The sequence below is a fragment of the Bombina bombina genome, chromosome 1, assembly GCF_027579735.1.
Source record: "Bombina bombina isolate aBomBom1 chromosome 1, aBomBom1.pri, whole genome shotgun sequence".
In the NCBI taxonomy this organism is placed as follows: Eukaryota; Metazoa; Chordata; class Amphibia; order Anura; family Bombinatoridae; genus Bombina; species Bombina bombina.
Genome location: NC_069499.1, coordinates 923293312 through 923314249, shown reverse-complemented (window position 1 = coordinate 923314249; position 20938 = coordinate 923293312). Strand labels below are relative to the sequence as shown.

The 20938-nt window shown below is 40.2% G+C and overlaps 1 protein-coding gene across 1 annotated transcript in view; it reads left to right on the top strand.

Moving 5' to 3' along the window:
- SPG7 (SPG7 matrix AAA peptidase subunit, paraplegin) overlaps window positions 1-20938 on the top strand; it is a 115958-nt gene that overhangs the window by 54812 nt on the left and 40208 nt on the right. Inside the window, 1 exon segment of the mRNA XM_053689791.1 lies at window positions 12583-12743. Within this exon segment, the coding sequence (XP_053545766.1) occupies window positions 12583-12743 (161 nt within the window).

Below are 20938 nucleotides of genomic sequence, written 5' to 3'. Positions count from 1 at the left end.
TCAGGATACCATTATGATCTAAGAAGTATGGTTGAATACTGTCACTTTCAATTCCTGCAAAACAGCTATTAACGTCAGTTCAGTGACAGGTCATATTACTTGAGTATGGGCCCTATACCCAAGCAGCGTGCCGTTTACAATGCAAAGGTATTGATTAACAGAAAACTTCTAGTATACTGGTAATGGCTAAGGTTATGCAACCCAGGGCTGAGTGGCTGACCAGAAACAGTATATATTATCAGAACAACAAAAAGGCAATAACTAAAAAAGAATAGCTGTAATATTAGAATTATCTCTACTTAGTGTCTTATATATATGAACTTGGAGACACTGTTACATAACTCAATAGTGGTAGTAGAAACATATGAAAAACTGAATACAGAGTATAAATTACAAAACTTAAACTATATCTAGATCTTGTATTCGTGGCAGGTAGAGTTAGTAAAGTCAACCTATTCCAAGTTTGTGAGCTGGAAAACTGTTGGTAGTCTCTTTCCTAACGAACTGCCAAAGGGACAGTGCAGCATGTGCGGCCAAAATGTTAGGGCTTTTCTCGTCCACCTTCCCCCACACATAGAAGAGTAATGATGTCTCTTTCCTAGATAACTGTGAATGTGCAGTCAAAGTGTTAGGACTCTTCACCTCCAAATTCCCCCACATATTAAAAGGTAGTGATCCGATCTGTAAATTGCCACTCTTTTCGGCTAAATTGCACGTTTGGTGAGCTATAGTAATTGTAGCCTGGTGCGGGGGCGTCGGCCGCATCCTGCAAGGACCGGGCCTGTCCGACATGGTTGAAGTGCTGCTCACTACCTTCCCTCTGGCTGCCTGTGGGTAAAGATACCGTAGAAGTGAGAGTCAGAGGTGTAAGGGTCCTTGCCCTCCTAGCTGTATATGATATGAGCCAGCTGTCCAGGTCCCTGAGCAACGTCACCAGGGCTGCCACTAGAAATTTTGGGACCCCTGACTTAACCATTGATCAGCCCCCCCCTCCTTTGACATGTGCAATTTTTCACCAAGTGACTAAAACATATATGCACTTTATTCTTAAGTGTCTATTTAAACTTGGAAATTTTGTAAAGGTAGTAACACCCAAACACACAGACACAGAAACACACAGACACACTCACACATATGGATTCACATATAAACCCTCTAGCAGACACGCAAAGAAACACACTAAGACACAGACACCCAAACAGACACTCAGCACTTGTTAACATTGACCCGATAAGTAATGAGGTAAACTACAGTTTTGTAAAAAAAAAAAAAAAAAAAAGATTTACAAAACAAAATATGGAGATCTGATTCTTTTTGTAAAGGAAGATGACAACTAAATGATGACAACAGCATGCAGTGGCTGAAAGGAAGGGCCCTGAACTGCCTAAACAATAATTTAAAGGTTAAATGGTGGATTGGTGACTTCCGGAAAGGTCTCGTTAGTCTCAAAGTCTGTAGAAAGATGTGAATAATGAGTAGTAAGGTCAAAATGTCCTAAAAAGGATCAGACAATGGACACACACACAAACTTAAACTTGCACATACACCCAAGGAAACACCGACAGAGACAGCTTCAGAAAACACACAAAGACATACACACACACACACACACACCCACAGAAAACACACAAAGGCATACACACACAGAGAGACAACCACATAAAGCACAGAAAGACATACATACACACACCCTCACAGAGACATCCACAGAAAACAGATACATACATACATACATACACACACACACACACACACACCCTCACAGAGAGATCCAGAGAAAATACACAGACAAATATGCACACACCCTCACATAGAAAAAAGCTCAATGACATATGCACACACCCTCACAGACATCCACAGAAAATGCACAAAGACATACACACCCACCCTCACAGAGAGACCCACAGAAAAAAAAAATACATACACACTCATAGAGACACAAACCAAAGCACAAAGACATAAACACAGACACCCACAGAAACACTCACAGGAGGAAACATTTATGCACCTTGCATCCCCTAAATCAACAGTGTGTGACATGCATGATAAAAAAATTGCAGAAATGAAGAGATCACTTTTTAAAGAATCATATTTGTAAATGTGCAAACAAAAATAATTCTGTGAATTCAAAATTGTACATTAATGATCTGGGTAGATGGCTAGATGAAGAAAAGTACTTTTTAAAAGGTTGACCTATGTTTGTTTTTCCCCATTTTCCCCAACCAAGAGTACCACTTCAAATATAGTGTACAAATGTTCCCATCTGCGAGCTGTACTTATGGATTTTGAAAATGCTGTACTCTATATGGTCTTGGTGGAACCATAAGCTGTGGTACTCATACCATTAGATCTGGTTAAATGCAGCATTTAGGCTTGTTGGTATGTATTTCAAAATTAAGTCAGCTGTCGTGTAAACTGAACAGTTTTAAGTTAACCTGTCTCATTTCAAACACTGAGCAATCTTAGTCTGAGAGTATAACATTTTATGCAGATGTAAACATCTTAGATTAAATGCCTCCTTGCATCTGGAAAGTCTTTGCATAAATGGGCAGTAAACTGGAATGTATATATAATATATATAAAAATGGGCACCTACCATTTGTGTATTGAGGAGGAAACATTTCTGTATGGTTTTAAATATAGAATTTCTACAGCATTGTCAAATAATCATAAATACACTGCTGCTTTATGGACCCCTGGCCCCACCATACAACTACCACCACACTGAAGTTACAATCCGAAATTGCACCAAGAAATATTAAACATTTGCTAAGTAAGTCCTACCTCCTCTGCAAATGAAAGTGATCTGGCGTCTGACTCAGGCACACACTGTACAAAGTGCCAAGTCTGTCTCACACTGTGCATAGTGGTTTAGTGCACACTCAGAAATCCTCTCAAATGCTAATACTTTACTCCTTGTAATAACATTTCCCATGCTCAATTAGCACTCTGCTGTAGTACCCACTGGTGGCTGCCAAAATTTTAAAAAAACTTTTTTTTTTAGTTCTTGCCTCATGGGGCCCCCCTGGCCCATTGGGCCCCTGACAGGAGTCACCCCTGTCACCCCCTGATGGCAGCCCTGAGCGTCACCTTAAAGTTTGAAAAGAGGGACTGTATGGTTTTTAGACTGTCCTCCATATTGAGTAGTATTGGGAGTAAGCAGCTGGAGTTACATAGCTTAAAGTACCTGTGATATTTAGTTGATGCTCCATCTTATATGTTGCAGATATATCTAGGGACAAGTGCCGATCACACTTCTGTTGACTGGTATCTCTAGTCTGAGTTCGAGGAGTAATCTGTAGTTTCGTCTCTGCGTTGGTGGATTACTGCATGGAAGGGAAGATGAACGTTTACACGCAGTCTGTGCACCAGGTTATCCAAAGAGTCTTGATTATCTCCTTTGCAGCGTATTTGTCTGAGCTCAAAGGTAGTCGCTGGTAGTCTCAAAAGTTGGTAGGATTTCTGGAGTGGATTTTAGCTGAATCTGATGGTCGAAAAAGTAGGTTTTATGTGCAATTTCAGCGGAGCTGAAATAATGTGCGACCGATCAGCTTCTGAGTTCGCTCCGCCCCACTTGAGCTGACACTTTTATTGGCTTGCTGCATCAATGAATATACAAAAACAGTTGGTCAAGGGGAAATCTGAAACTATTTATAAGGGGAGTCTGGTTTTCTCAAAGGAAACACAAATGGCACTTTTTTCTGAACAAAATCCCCCAAATGTTTTTAGCTAAAGAGAATTAACCCCATTAGCATCTAAATCATGAGGTATTCATGACACCCCCCCCAAGTTACAAAAAATTAAAACCACTACCATTACAATTTTTTTTTTTTTTTTACCAAAAATAAAAAAGCCCAAGCAGTAAGACCTATCCTAAAACTAAAGTCCCATTAAATGGGGGCAGTGACGTTTAGGGTATTTATAGGTTAAAAAGGGTATTTTGCAATTGTGGTTGTGGTGGTTAGGGGGTAGTTTGAGGTGGGGATATTGGTGGTTTAGGGGTTACTAGTATAGGGAGTTTATAGCTGTGAGCTATGTGGCAGTTTAGAGGTTTATAGTGTAGCGGGGTAATTTGCGGTGGGCTATGTGGCAGTTTAGGGAGTTTATTGCGGTGGGTTTTTTGGGGGTTTAGGGGTTATTAGAGTAGGGGGCTGATTGCAATGCGGGTTAACACGCACGTGTAGGTGTTATTTAACATTTCTGCTCCATTGAATTGAGGTTACTGTGATATCGCAAACGCTATATCCTCAGGTTAACTTTTTGCATGCGTTTTTTTTTTTTTTTTTTTTACTTTAAACTTGTAATACCAGCGCTACCCGACGCGCACAAGAAGTTAACCTCTAGTTATGTTTGAGTGGGAGCGGTATTATTTTACCGCTCCACTTGTAATCTAGCCCTTTATGAGGAATAACATTTTTAATTTGTGCCTTTGAGGCTGTGTCTTGTAGGGATGTTCAGAATTGGATTTTTACACAGATATTTGTGTGTCGCACTTTTTCACTAATAAATCCGGTTCCGAAAATCACCGAATGCCTCAGACTGCAACCATTTTCGTCATTAATTTCACTAAAATATTATGAAAAACAAAATTCTTTACATTCTAGTATTTTGTTCTAAAACATAATATAGCTTAAATCATTTGTACTTTTGCTACCATATACTGCAGCATTTTTCCCTTGCTTCTCTCTTTACAGTTTTTTTTTCTGCATTTTGTAGCACATACACGCTACATGAGAGTACAGCAAGACAATACTTTAAAATAGAGTTGAGATATAAAGCTGCCATAAGATCATTTTCATATTATGCTATTGTTATTGCATAACAGTATATGGGTTAAACACGTAGTTGAAGTCACCTGCAGAGCAACAGTGCTCTCCAAGTCCAAAGCTGAACGTGGCCTGTGATTGGCAGATATGCTACTTGTGAGCATCATTCACTCTGGGGCTGTCTTTAACACCTTAGTGACCAGACCATTTTTCAATTTTCTTACCGTTAAGGACCAGGGCTGTTTTTACATTTCTGCAATGTTTGTGTTTAGCTGAAATTTTCCTTTTATTCATTTACTGTACCCACACACATTATATACAGTTTTTCTCGCCATTAAACAGACTTTCTAAAGATACCATTATTTTCATCATATCATATAATTTACTATAAAAAAATTATAAAATATGATGAAAAATGGAAAAAAACACACTTTTTTTTAACTTTGACCCCCAAAATCTGTTATACATCTACAACCACCAAAAATCACCCATGCTAAATAGTTTCTAAATTTTCTCCCGAGTTTAGAAATACCCAATGTTTACATGTTCTTTGCTTTTATTGTAAGTTATAGGGCAATGAGTATAAGAAGCACTTTGCTATTTCAAAAATTAGCGATAGTTACATTTTTACACTGCAATCCCGGAATATCCCTTGACATGTATATATTTTTTTTTTAGTAGACAACCCAAAGTATTGATCTAGGCCCATTTTGGTATATTTCATGCCACCATTTCACCGTCAAATGCGATCAAATACATTTTTTTTCACTTTCACAAACTTTAGGTTTCTCACTGAAATTATTTTCAAACAGCTAGTGCAATTATGGCACAAATGGTTGTAAATGTTTCACTGGGAACCCTTTTTGTTCAGAAATAGGAGACATATATGGCTTTGGCATTGCTTTCCATTGGCATGGAGAGTCCATGAATCCATTCAATTACTAGTGGGAATTCAACTCCTGGCCACCAGGAGGAAGCAAAGAACACCCTAGCAGAGCTGTTAAAGGGACAGTCTAGGCCAAAATTAAACTTTCATGATTCAGGTAGAACATGTAATTTTAAACAATTTCCAATTTACTTTTATCACCAATTTTGCTTTGTTCTCTTGGTATTCTTAGTTGAAAGCTTAACCTAGGAGGTTCATGTGCTAATTTCTTAGACCTTAAAGGCCACCTCTTTTCAGAATGCATTTTAACAGTTTTTCACCACTAGAGGGTGTTAGTTCACGTATTTCATATAGATAACTGTGCTCGTTCACGTAAAGTTATCTGGGAGCAGGCACTGATTGGCTAGACTGCAAGTCTGTCAAAATAACTGAAATAAAGGGGCAGTTTGCAGAGGCTTAGATACAAGATAATCAGAGGTTAAAAGTATATTATTATAACTGTGTTGGTTTTGCAAAACTGGGGAATGGGTAATAAAGGGATTATCTATCTTTTAAAACAATAAAAATTCTGGTGTAGATTGTCCCTTTAAGTATCACTCCTACTTCCCACAAGCCCTCAGTCATTCTACGCTTGTACATCTGGGAGGATGTGCGAAGATGGTGTCTGAAGAAAATAAAGTGTTTAATCATTTAATGGGTACTTTTCCCTGTCAGCAAGGATTGGGGCTATGCTGTGTCCATGTCAATCTTTTTAGTAAGATTAATGATGGCTATTAGCAGTTGGAGGTCGGTGAGGTAGTCCTTACTTTAACTCCAACAATGTATGCAACCCCTTTAATAGAAAACCAGGGTTGGTTACTCTGTTTTTCTTGTATCTTCAGGTCCCTGTCAGCGACTGGTTGAGGCTAACAAACCTGGATGTGCTGTGACTGCTCCACAGCAGAAGACCCTGGAGGGTAAGTCCTTTTCATATATCTCATCTATTATGGAGGAAGGACCTAGGATTCAGGGACTTAGTGGGACCTGCTCCCTTCTAAAATGTTTTTTTTTTTTTTATATATGTTTGTGTGTGTGTGTGTGTGTGTGTATATATGTGTATATATGTGTGTGTGTATATATATATATATATATATATATATATATATATATATATGTATATGTATGTATGTATATGTATGTATGTATATGTATGTATATATATGTATGTATATATATGTATGTATATATATGTATGTATATATATGTATATATATGTATATATATATATATATGTATATATATATATATATGTATATATATATATATATGTATATATATATGTATATATATATATATATGTATATATATATATATGTATATATATATATATGTATATATATATATATGTATATATATATATATGTATATATATATATATGTATATATATATCTCCGAGAATTTGGGGTATATTGTGACTGAGCAGATACTTGGCTTACTGCCAGAGACAGGAATTTTGCTGCTTCCATTGCCGGGCTTTTCTACTGATAGCCCAGGCTTTATGGTGTGTGGGGACTGTCAGTTACGGTTTTTCCCTCTTTCTATCCCTGTACAGTCAGTTTTTTAAGGACTTTTTAGCTGCTTCTTAACGTTGGGGTGCTTTTTTACTTGTTGCGCTGTTACTGTGAGCGCCTGCTAATTGCTTGGGCTATGGCCGTTGGTGATCAGGCCGTTTTTCTCTTTTAGGTTTTCCCTTCTCTAATGGAAAGTGGCTAGCGACTACTACGAGTTTTTAAAAATGCTTTTCTCAGGATGCTAGCTGATGTATGGGTGTGTTGTGAATCTGCACTTATTTATTTTCATACTGCTGTAAGCTGCGCAGTTTATGATAATTCCTTAGGGGAACCGCCATGTTGGCAGATGTCTTGACACCGCTCTGTGAGTTAGCGGTGGGGCATTCAATATCCAAAGGTAGAATGTTACTGTATACGTATGGGCTTTTTCTGTTTCAGAGCCTTTAGTTTTGTGCTGGTTTTCAATCCAAATACACGTTTGCAACTCCGTTCTCATGGCTGCCGTAAAGGATATGCTGCCTTCTCATATTGGCACCGTTTTGGAAATACGGTGCAGGCAGGTGTGTACGCACTTTTTAATAACTCTCTAATAGCATGGAGTGAGACGATAGTCTCCTTTTTATGGCGTGAGTTTTAAAGCACTGTAGTGTTTGTTCTTTTCTTACTGCACTTACTGCCTGCAACGCTTATGTGTTTTGGCGCCAACTACCCTTCCTCAGTCTTATTTTCTGGAGGTTAAAATGGCGACCGCGTTGCGCAAAGCAGAATATTTTTCTGTTTTCTGTTTTTCTGGCACTTAATATTGTGAGCGGAATATCAGAGGGAAATGGCTCTATTTTTTTAATTATAGGTGGTCTGTATTCTAACCGCGATCTTTGAAGGGTGCGCTTCTATTGTATGCACCAAGGGCTCAGCATTCCAGGTCTGTCAGCGAAGTCTGACAGCGGACTAAGGTGTCAGTTTTTTCCTTCCTCTCTGCTGGACCTGGGTTTAAAGGGACATGAAACCCAATTTTTTTTTTCTTTCATGATTTAGAAAGAGCATGCCATTTTAAACAACTTTCAAATTTACTTCTATTATCTAATTTTCTTCATTCTCTTGATATCACTTGCTGAAAAGCATATCTAGATATGCTCAGTAGCTGCTGATTGGTTGCTGCACATAGAGGCCTTGTGTGATTGGCTCACACATTGCTATTTCTTCAACAAAGGATATCTAAAGAATTAAGCAAATTAGATAATAGAAGTAAATTGGAAAGTTGTTTAAAATTGCATGCCCTATCTGAATCATGAAAGTTTAATTTTGACTAGACTGTCTTTTATTTGTAAAATATGTTGATGCATTTTTGATTTATACTTTTTTTTTACTTTATGAGCCTGCTCAGGGATTTCTTAGCTTTTGCTGCCATCTAGTGGCAGTTTCATGGCTACTGTAATTTATTTTCTTTATCTGAAAGATTAGGTTCTCTAGTTCCCTGCTATAGGATACTTACAACCTTCTGGTTTAGAGATTAATCCTGGGGATGGTGTTTAAATTATGTAATCTAATTTATGCATTCAATATTCTTAGTTATCTAAGTATCCTTCAGACGTTTCATTATTTTAATTATATATGGGCTGAATGAAAATTTGTATTATTATACTTATTTATTTATATCACTCATATTGAGCTGACATCTTTTATATGTCCGTGACATGTATCTTATCCTATTATATGTACAGGAACTTTTACTATCCTTCTCAGATTAAGGCGATATTAATATGTACGACATTCTTTGTCCCAGTGGACATGTATTTGTCTGGGACATCTTATTTGGGATTGTTATCTCTTTCCCTATTTTTTTTAAAACAGAAGTATGTCTGAATATTATTATCCAGTATTTATGTTTACTTCTTGTTCTGTAGTACATTTTCCCCTCTCTGTTTTCAGGAGAGGCTTATACGTGATATTGTTATAAGCTATATTCCTGCTTATGTTATCCTTTTTCTCCTGTACATATTACTGTGTTCCTTTGGGGACGTTTATCCTTGGCATGTTTTTCATGCCTATCTTTTCTCTTTAGAAATAAATTCTGGGTATTGTTATATCCTATGTTTTTTCTACTATTCATGCTCAATGTAGTTGTTGGAGATTACATTTTTCATGTTTTATCCCTTCATTCTTTTGATAGAGTACCTTTTTTGTTTACTCTAGTTTCTCTCTCCTTTTTTCTAAGGATTCTAAGAAGAGGAAGATCAGGAGTTTTCATGATTTATTTTGTCTCTCTGCTCACGCAGAGCTAAGAGGGAGTAGTTTCCATTTTCTACTGATCTTCTATGTTCTTTGCTGATAGCTCGCTAGTAACGTGGCTAAGCGTCCTAGGTGCTAGATTTAGTTCCAGTCTCTTTTCAGCAACCTATAAATATTTTGTTCTAGTTACTGAGATTTTTACTTACAATCTATGGGTTTCCACGGACTTTAGTCTTCGCTCTCTTTCCTTCTGAGACCTGTATGATTAGACATGCCACGTCTACGGTACGGAGTCCATCGGACCTTTTCTAAGAGGATAGTCTTCAATAAAGTCTCACACTGGCTTGGTGGTAAACTATGATGACTTGTAAGCTGAAGATTGAGAAATCAATTCTAGCTATGACTATGTGTACGGCTCATTGTTTGTCCCTTCACTGATGTGCTATGAATATCCTTCTAACAGTTGCCAAAATCATGAAGAATGTCAAAAGATCGGACCTGGGTCTCTCTGGTGTAGTTAGTGGTTAACCCTCCTGACTTTGAGGCAGAACGTTGAGAGATGGAATTTACCCACGGGTGCTGGTCCTTTGTTTTGTGGCTTAGTTTGGCTGTCCTTGGAAATTAGGACTTGCTGGTTCCCTTCTAGAACAGCTCTACTCTAGAAGCTTTAAGTTTTTCTAAGGTTCTCTCAGACCTCTCTGGCTTAGGACACAGGCTTCCTGAGACCTTCTTGAGAGACTGTGTCAACGCATGCCAGCCTTTTGGGCTGGGGAGCAGTTTGAGGTTCCTCAAGAGCTCAAGGACTGGGACTCTGGTAGAGTCTGCGTTCTCATTAAATATCCTAGAGTTGAGAGCAATTGTCAATACTCTGATAGCTTGGCCTCACTTGGAATCGATTAGTTCTTTTCAGATTCCTATCGGACTTCTCTCTGGAGTAAAGTATATTTTCCACTATAGAGAGACTAGGAGTCCTTTAGCTATACATATTCTGGGAGTGTTTTCTTGATTAACTCTCTCAGGTGGAATGTTCCGGATTTGTGTCTAATGGCGTCTCGTCTAAAACACTTCTCTCCCAAGATACGTATCTGCATGCAAACCAGCTCCTTGGTGCAGGGGTCTCCTGCTTATTATTAGCTCCTCGAACAGTGGTTCAAATCCCATGATTGCAAACTTTATAAATCCTTTGTTTGCCTTCCTTCTCTGGGGTTTGTCTGTATCAAATAGGAGCAGGTTTCAGGTGAACCAGCTGTAGTAGTCAGATGGTTACCTTGGCTGTCTAGCTAGCGGTAGGTTTAGAGTTTGTACCCAGCTACGTCTATTGTCAACTTGAATGTGTGTTTGCAAGCTGTTTAGCTTGGCCTCACATTATTTGGTTTACAGATCTGGTATGACCTTCTTTTTTCCCGTGGATTTTGTCTCTAAGGAAGACCTTCTACTTCTGGGTCTTTTCCTATAGCCTAGCTTAGGCTTTCTGACGGTGACGGCTGAATTTTTTTTTTTTTTTCTTAGTTTTGTCTGAACGTGGTTTCTCCGATAAGGTGTTTGATAACCTAGTTTAGGCTGTACATCGGTAGCTGGCAAGATTTGCTATAAAGTATGCCGTTCTTTCTGTCTTCGACTCTGGGGGTTTTCTCTTGGAGTCATGCTATCCTCAGTCTGTCTTTTACTCAGAAGGTCCTGAAGAAGGGCTTTACAGTCAGTTTTCTGAAGAGCCAGATCTCTATCCTTTCGATTTTAACTGACTTACCGGATGTTAAGTCTTTTGTTCAGGCCTTAGTCTAAGTGGGTTGCTCCTCCATGGAGTCTTAATCTCCTTCTTAGGATTCAGCAGTAGATTCAGTTTGAGTACATATTCTCTGTTGATTTTTATTGGTTATGTTTGAAGGTTTTGCTTCTTCTCGCTAAAATCTTCTCGCTAAAATCTTCTCGCAGCATATCAGAGTTTTCAATTCTGCAGTGTGACCCTCCTTATCTTTTTTTTTTTTTTTTTTTTTCCTGGCATATAAAGCGGTTCTTCGTACCAAGTTGGGTTTGCTTCCTAACGTGGTTTCAGACCTCAATGTTAATCTAGATTTGTCATTTTCGGCCGGTGTAGCCTCGTGGGTATCATTTCTGCCTCACTAGTCAAAGTTCCCAACACTTATCCGCCCTCTCCCTTCTTCCCTTTCACTAAAATGTTTCCATAGTGTAGTGGTCCCACCCGCTCCCACCCCCTTGCGCGCGCTCCTGCGCCTCTCTTCATATCAAAGGCAAAGAGAACAGCGGCTGCTCCTAATCCACCTGTCGGCATCCAGTATGTGTCTCACACATATGACGTAGTCAGGCCTCGCTGCAGCCTCTAAGATGCTAAACTCCAGACTTAGTGACAGGGTGCGATGCCCAAAGTGCATGGAAACCAGCCACATAAAGCATCCAAAGAAAGAGGAATTCGGCAGCACAGCAGTAAGATTTCAAGACACTTTATTCTTAGTGAAGGGCAAGCAGGTACAAACATGGAATAACGTCTAGGGGGCACGAAACACGTCAGATTATTCCATGTTTGTACCTGCTTTCTCTCTTCATATCAGCCTGAACTCCTCCAGCGATGGACCTCCCACCTGCCTCCCTTCTATCCCTCCCATGCCACCAACGATCCACACCATCACTGGCCAATGCAAAGAGGGCCACAGAGTGGCTCTTTCTGTATCGGTTGCTTAAAAAAGGGTATTGCACGATGCCTCAATATCGAGGTATTGCTGCAATACCCTGAAAGCGGCTGGAAGCGATCACGATAGCTTCCAGCGCTTGAAACCCCTTGGGTCCTTGGTAATTAACAACCGTTTTTTTGTAGGACATGCCTGGTACGTCTTTGGTTGTTAAAGGGTTAAACCCTTTGAGGATGTTAAGAAGAGAATAATATGCAAACTAGTGCATTTTTTATGACTTTAGTGTTTCTTTAATCACAACTTTTAATAGTATAATATTTGCAGAGTATCTATTTCATACTGCAAGGTTTTTTTTTTTTTAAACAAATAATTTTTAAATCTACCATGTCAACAGAGTAAATGAATCATTTCCAGTAAAGGAATTTTTCAGTTAATCAAAGTTGTAATATTTATATGCACATAATTACAATAACCATATCGATAAACTAACTTGGGTCCTTTTCAGGTTTCTATTGCCCCTCGAACCAATGCAGCGCTTGGATTCACTCAGATTCTGCCAAGGGAGAAGCATTTATTTACCAAGGAGCAACTGTGCGAGCGAATGTGCATGGCACTAGGGGGTAGAGTTGCGGAAGCCATCACCTTTAACAAAATCACCACTGGTATGTGACGCACAGCTTGGTTGCTTCAGTTCAATTAATTTCTTTGTTCCAGTCATTTTTGTGTTCTTTCTTTTCCCCGAGTGTTTATGGGGAGAATTAATATGAAGCAATGTTTAACTTTTTTTTTTTTTTTTTTTTTAATTGGCTTTATTGAAAATAAAATAGGTTTTGTACATAGTGTGGAGACGCAGCTCCTAAGATAATTTACATATGAATGCTATTATTCTTAGTAAAGCTAATTAAGGTTTTTTTGTTTTTTTTAATGAGCTTGTCTCAGTTAAACTTTTATCATCAAACTCGTCAGTTTATATTATAAAGGTAGAATTTATGAAGGGTCAGTACAGGCTATAACCCCTTGAAGATACAAGTTTCTCTATAGAAGCGTCAAACGGATATGTATCAGGTGCAATCCTACATAAAGTTGCATACTTTGTAGTTTGTTTTTTTACAATACATGTTGGCCTAGTTTGAGGGATTTTTTGTTTCCACATAGTGCACATTGTATCACGTGCACAAAATTTCTTGCTTGTTTCTTTTTTTGACTGACCTACTTGTGATCTTCAAGCAATATATTTTCATACATATCCGGTAAACAATGCCAGAAGCATTTCCAGACTTGGCATCAAGCTAAGGTTGCAGTACAACCCACAGGCATCTTCAGATACGCTTAATTCCATATGCATTCCAGTGTTCACAGTCAAAGTAGTGATGGATAATTTCTCCAACATAGGTGTGTCCGGTCCACGGCGTCATCCTTACTTGTGGGATATTCTCTTCCCCAACAGGAAATGGCAAAGAGCCCAGCAAAGCTGGTCACATGATCCCTCCTAGGCTCCGCCTTCCCCAGTCATTCTCTTTGCCGTTGTACAGGCAACATCTCCACGGAGATGGCTTAGAGTTTTTTGGTGTTTAAATGTAGTTTTATTCTTCAATCAAGAGTTTGTTATTTTAAAATAGTGCTGGTATGTACTATTTACTCTGAAACAGAAAAGAGATGAAGATTTCTGTTTGTAAGAGGAAAATGATTTTAGCAACCGTTACTAAAATCGATGGCTGTTTCTTCTGTTATGTGTGATCAGTCCACGGGTCATCATTACTTCTGGGATATAACTCCTCCCCAACAGGAAATGCAAGAGGATTCACCCAGCAGAGCTGCATATAGCTCCTCCCCTCTACGTCACTCCCAGTCATTCTCTTGCACCCAACGACTAGATAGGATGTGTGAGAGGACTATGGTGATTATACTTAGTTTTTATAACTTCAATCAAAAGTTTGTTATTTTACAATAGCACCGGAGCGTGTTATTGCCTCTCTGGCAGAGTTTGAAGAAGAATCCACCAGAGTTTTTTACTATGATTTTAACCGGAGTAGTTAAGATCATATTGCTGTTTCTCGGCCATCTGAGGGAGGTAAAAGCTTCAGATCAGGGGACAGCGGGCAGATGAATCTGCATTGAGGTATGTAGCAGTTTTTATTTTCTGAATGGAATTGATGAGAAAATCCTGCCATACCGTTATAATATCATGTATGTATACTCTACACTTCAGTATTCTGGGGATGGTACTTCACTGGAATTACTCTGTAAAAAGTACATTAAACCTTTTAATAGGTATTTATTATGTTAAACGTTTTTGCTGGAATGTAGAATCGTTTGCATTTTCTGAGGTACTGAGTGAATAAATGTTTGGGCATTATTTTTCCACTTGGCAGCTGCTTGTTTTAATTGTGACAGTTTCGTTTCTCTCTCACTGCTGTGTGTGAGGGGGAGGGGCCGTTTTTGGCGCTCTTTGCTACGCATCAAAAATTTCCAGTCAGTTACTCTTGTATTTCCTGTATGATCCGGTTCATATCTAACAGAACTCAGGGGTCTTCAAACTTCTTTGAAGGGAGGTAGATTCTCTCAGCAGAGCTGTGAGACTTATATATTGACTGTGATTAAAAACGTTGCTCTGTAATTTTTACGTTTCAAATTTAATTATTGTTACTTTACTAATGGGAACAAACCTTTGCTAAAAGTTGTGTTGTTTTCAAGGATTGATGCTATAACAGTTTTTCATTATTTCAACTGTCATTTAATCGTTTAGTGCTTCTTTGAGGCACAGTACGTTTTTGTTAAATAAGATTGTAACCAAGTTGCAAGTTTATTTGCTAGTGTGTTAAACATGTCTGATTCAGAGGAAGATACCTGTGTCATTTGTTCCAATGCCAAGGTGGAGCCCAATAGAAATTTATGTACTAACTGTATTGATGCTACTTTAAATAAAAGCCAATCTGTACAAATTGAACAAATTTCACCAAACAGCGAGGGGAGAGTTATGCCGACTAACTCGCCTCACGTGTCAGTACCTGCATCTCCCGCCCGGGAGGTGCGTGATATTGTGACGCCTAGTACATCTGGGCGGCCATTACAGATAACATTACAAGATATGGCTACTGTTATGACTGAAGTTTTGGCTAAATTACCAGAACTAAGGGGCAAGCGTGATCACTCTGGGGTGAGAACAGAGTGCGCTGATAATACTAGAGCCATGTCGGATACTGCGTCACAGCTTGCAGAGCATGAGGACGGAGAGCTTCATTCTGTGGGTGACTGTTCTGATCCAAACAGATTGGATTCAGATATTTCAAATTTTAAATTTAAATTGGAGAACCTCCGTGTATTACTAGGGGAGGTTTTAGCGGCTCTTAATGATTGTAACACTGTTGCAATACCAGAGAAATTGTGTAGGTTGGATAAATACTTTGCGGTAGCCGGTACCGGCGAGTACTGATGTTTTTCCTATACCTAAGAGACTAACTGAAATTGTTACTAAGGAGTGGGATAGACCCGGTGTGCCGTTCTCACCCCCTCCAATATTTAGAAAGATGTTTCCAATAGACGCCACCACACGGGACTTATGGCAAACGGTCCCTAAGGTGGAGGGAGCAGTTTCTACTTTAGCTAAGCGTACCACTATCCCGGTGGAGGATAGCTGTGCTTTTTCAGATCCAATGGATAAAAAATTAGAGGGTTACCTTAAGAAAATGTTTGTTCAACAAGGTTTTATATTGCAACCCCTTGCATGCATCGCGCCGATTACGGCTGCAGCAGCATTTTGGATGGAGTCTCTGGAAGAGAACCTTAGTTCAGCTACGCTGGACGACATTACGGACAGGCTTAGAGTCCTTAAACTAGCTAATTCATTCATTTCGGAGGCCGTAGTACATTTAACCAAACTTACGGCTAAGAACTCAGGATTCGCCATTCAGGCACGTAGGGCGCTGTGGCTAAAATCCTGGTCAGCTGATGTAACTTCTAAGTCCAAATTACTTAATATACCTTTCAAAGGGCAAACTTTATTTGGGCCCGGTTTGAAAGAAATTATCGCTGACATTACAGGAGGTAAGGGCCACGCCCTGCCTCAAGACAAAGCCAAAGCTAAGGCTAGACAGTCTAATTTTCGTCCCTTTCGGAATTTCAAAGCAGGAGCAGCACCAACTTCCACTGCTCCAAAACAGGAAGGAGCCGTTGCTCGTTACAGACAAGGCTGGAAACCTAACCAGTCCTGGAACAAGGGCAAGCAGGCCAGGAAACCTGCTGCTGCCCCTAAGACAACATGAATCGAGGGCCCCCGATCCGGGACCGGATCTAGTGGGGGGCAGACTCTCTCTCTTCGCCCAGGCTTGGGCAAGAGATGTTCAGGATCCCTGGGCGTTAGAGATCATATCTCAGGGATACCTTCTAGACTTCAAATTCTCTCCCCCAAGAGGGAGATTTCATCTGTCAAGGTTGTCAACAAACCAGATAAAGAAAGAAGCGTTTCTACGCTGTGTACAAGATCTGTTATTAATGGGAGTGATCCATCCGGTTCCGCGGGTCGGAACAAGGACAAGGGTTTTACTCAAACCTGTTTGTGGTTCCCAAAAAAGAGGGAACTTTCAGGCCAATCTTGGATTTAAAGATCCTAAACAAATTCCTAAGAGTTCCATCGTTCAAAATGGAAACTATTCGGACAATCTTACCCATGATCCAAAAGGGTCAGTACATGACTACAGTGGATTTAAAGGATGCTTACCTTCACATACCGATTCACAAAGATCATTACCGGTATCTAAGGTTTGCCTTCTTAGACAGGCATTACCAGTTTGTAGCTCTTCCATTCGGATTGGCTACGGCTCCAAGAATCTTCACAAAGGTTCTGGGTGCCCTTCTGGCGGTACTAAGACCGCGAGGAATTTCGGTAGCTCCGTACCTAGACGACATTCTGATACAAGCTTCAAGCTTTCAAACTGCCAAGTCTCATACAGAGTTAGTTCTGGCATTTCTAAGGTCGCATGGATGGAAAGTGAACGAAAAGAAGAGTTCTCTCTTTCCTCTCACAAGAGTTCCATTCTTGGGGACTCTGATAGATTCTGTAGAAATGAAGATTTATCTGACAGAAGACAGATTAACAAAGCTTCTAAATGCATGCCGTGTCCTTCATTCCATTCAACTCCCGTCAGTAGCTCAATGCATGGAGGTGATCGGCTTAATGGTAGCAGCAATGGACATAGTACCCTTTGCACGTCTACATCTCAGACCGCTGCAATTGTGCATGCTGAGTCAGTGGAATGGGGATTACTCAGACTTGTCCCCTACTCTGAATCTGGATCAAGAGACCAGAAACTCTCTTCTATGGTGGCTTTCTCGGCCACATCTGTCCAGGGGGATGCCATTCAGCAGGCCGGACTGGACAATTGTAACAACAGACGCCAGCCTACTAGGTTGGGGCGCTGTCTGGAATTCTCTGAAGGCTCAGGGACAATGGAATCAGGAGGAAAGTCTCCTACCAATAAACATTCTGGAATTGAGAGCAGTTCTCAATGCCCTTCTGGCTTGGCCCCAGTTAAGAACTCGGGGGTTCATCAGGTTTCAGTCGGACAACATCACGACTGTAGCTTACATCAACCATCAAGGAGGGACAAGAAGCTCCCTAGCAATGATGGAAGTATCAAAGATAATTCGCTGGGCAGAGTCTCACTCTTGCCACCTGTCAGCAATCCACATCCCGGGAGTGGAGAACTGGGAGGCGGATTTCTTGAGTCGCCAGACTTTTCATCCGGGGGAGTGGGAACTTCATCCGGAGGTCTTTGCCCAAATACTTCGACGTTGGGGCAAACCAGAGATAGATCTCATGGCGTCTCGCCAGAACGCCAAACTTCCTCGCTACGGGTCCAGATCCAGGGATCCGGGAGCGGTTCTGATAGATGCCTTGACAGCACCTTGGAAATTCGGGATGGCTTATGTGTTTCCACCCTTCCCGCTGCTTCCTCGATTGATTGCCAAAATCAAACAGGGGAGAGCATCAGTGATTCTAATAGCGCCTGCGTGGCCACGCAGGACTTGGTATGCAGATCTAGTGGACATGTCATCCTGTCCGCCTTGGTCTCTACCTCTAAGACAGGACCTTCTGATACAGGGTCCATTCAAACATCAAATCTAACTTCTCTGAAGCTGACTGCTTGGAAATTGAACGCTTGATTTTATCAAAACATGGTTTTTCTGAGTCGGTTATTGATACCCTGATACAGGCTAGGAAGCCTGTTACCAGAAGAATTTACCATAAGATATGGCGTAAATACCTATACTGGTGCGAATCCAAAGGTTACTCCTGGAGTAAGGTTAGGATTCCTAGGATATTGTCCTTTCTACAAGAAGGTTTAGAAAAGGGTTTATCGGCTAGTTCATTAAAGGGACAGATCTCAGCTCTGTCCATCTTGTTGCACAGGCGTCTATCAGAAAATCCAGACGTCCAGGCCTTTTGTCAGGCTTTAGCTAGAATCAAGCCTGTATTTAAAACTGTTGCTCCGCCATGGAGTTTAAACCTTGTTCTTAACGTTCTACAAGGAGTTCCGTTTGAACCCCTTCATTCCATTGATATAAAGTTGTTATCTTGGAAAGTGTTATTTTTAATGGCTATTTCTTCGGCTCGGAGAGTCTCTGAGTTATCAGCTTTACATTGTGATTCTCCTTATTTGATTTTTCATTCAGATAAGGTAGTTCTGCGTACTAAACCTGGGTTCTTACCTAAGGTAGTCACTAACAGGAACATCAATCAAGAGATCGTGGTTCCTTCTCTGTGCCCGAATCCTTCTTCAAAGAAGGAACGTCTTCTACACAATCTAGATGTAGTTCGTGCCCTCAAGTTCTACTTGCAGGCAACTAAGGATTTTCGACAAACGTCTTCCCTGTTTGTCGTGTACTCTGGTCAGAGGAGAGGTCATAAGGCTTCGGCTACCTCTCTCTCCTTCTGGCTTCGTAGCATAATTCGTTTAGCCTATGAGACTGCTGGACAGCAGCCTCCTGAAAGAATTACAGCTCATTCTACTAGAGCTGTGGCTTCCACTTGGGCCTTTAAGAATGAGGCCTCTGTTGAACAGATTTGCAAGGCTGCAACTTGGTCTTCGCTTCATACTTTTTCCAAATTTTACAAATTTGACACTTTGCTTCTTCGGAGGCTATTTTTGGGAGAAAGGTTCTTCAGGCAGTGGTTCCTTCTGTATAATGAGCCTGCCTATCCCTCCCGTCATCCGCTGTACTTTTGCTTTGGTTTTGGTATCCCATAATTAATGATGACCCGTGGACTGAACACAAATAACAGAAGAAAACATAATTTATGCTTACCTGATAAATTCCTTTCTTCTGTTGTGTGATCAGTCCACGGCCCGCCCTGTTTTTTAAGGCAGGTTGATATTTTTTAAATTATACTCCAGTCACCACTTCACCCTTGGTTTCTCCTTTCTCGTTGATTCTTGGTCGAATGACTGGGAGTGACGTAGAGGGGAGGAGCTATATGCAGCTCTGCTGGGTGAATCCTCTTGCATTTCCTGTTGGGGAGGAGTTATATCCCAGAAGTAATGATGACCCGTGGACTGATCACACAACAGAAGAAAGGAATTTATCAGGTAAGCATAAATTATGTTTTCCACACAGGACTGTTGAGAGGAATTAACTTCAGTTGGGGGAAACAGTGAGCAGACTTTGCTGCTTGAGGTATGACACATTTCTAACAAGACTTGGTAATGCTGGAAGCTGTCATTTTCCCTATGGGATCCGGTAAGCCATTTTTATTAAATAAGAATAAAGGGCTTCACAAGGGCTTTTAAGACTGGTAGACATTTTCTGGGCTAAAACGATTGATATATAAGCATTTTTAATACTTCATAGCTTTGAGGAGTTATTTTATTCTTGGGAATTATGTAAAAAAAAACGGCAGGCACTGTATTGGGACACCTTTTTCACTGGGGGGCCTTCTCTAATCATAGGCAGAGCCTCATTTTCGCGCCTCTATTGTGTAGTTGTTTTTGGGAAGCAAGACATGCAGATGCATGTGTGAGGAGCTCTGATACATAGAAAAAGCTTACTGAAGGCGTCATTTGGTATCGTATTCCTCTTTGGGCTTGGTTGGGTCTCAGCAAAGCAGATACCAGGGACTGTATAGGGGTTAAATATAAAAACGGCTCCGGTTCAGTTATTTTAAGAGTTAAAGCTTTTAAATTTGGTGTGCAATACTTTTAAGGCTTTAAGACACTGTGGTGAAATTTTGGTGAATTTTGAACAATTCCTTCATACTTTTTCACATTTTCAGTAATAAAGTGTGTTCAGGTTTAAAATTTAAAGTGACAGTAACGGTTTTATTTTAAAACGTTTTTTGTACTTTGTTATCAAGTTTATGCCTGTTTAACATGTCTGAACTATCAGATAGACTGTGTTCTGTATGTGGGGAAGCCAAGGTTCCTTCTCATTTAATTAGATGTGATTTATGTGACACAAATTTAGAGAAAATGATGCCCAAGATGATTCCTCAAGTGAGGGGAGTAAGCATGGTACTGCAATCATCCCCTCCTTCGTCTACGCCAGTCTTGCCCACACAGGAGGCCCCTAGTACATCTAGCGCGCCAATACTCCTTACTATGCAACAATTAACGGCTGTAATGGATAATTCTATCAAAAACATTTTAGCCAAAATGCCCACTTATCAGCGAAAGCGCGACTGCTCTGTTTTAGAAAATACTGAAGAGCATGAGGACGCTGATGATATTGGTTCTGAAGGGCCCCTACACCAGTCTGAGGGGGCCAGGGAGGTTTTGTCTGAGGGAGAAATTTCAGATTCAGGGAAAATTTCTCAACAAGCTGAACCTGATGTGATTACATTCAAATTTAAATTGGAACATCTCCGC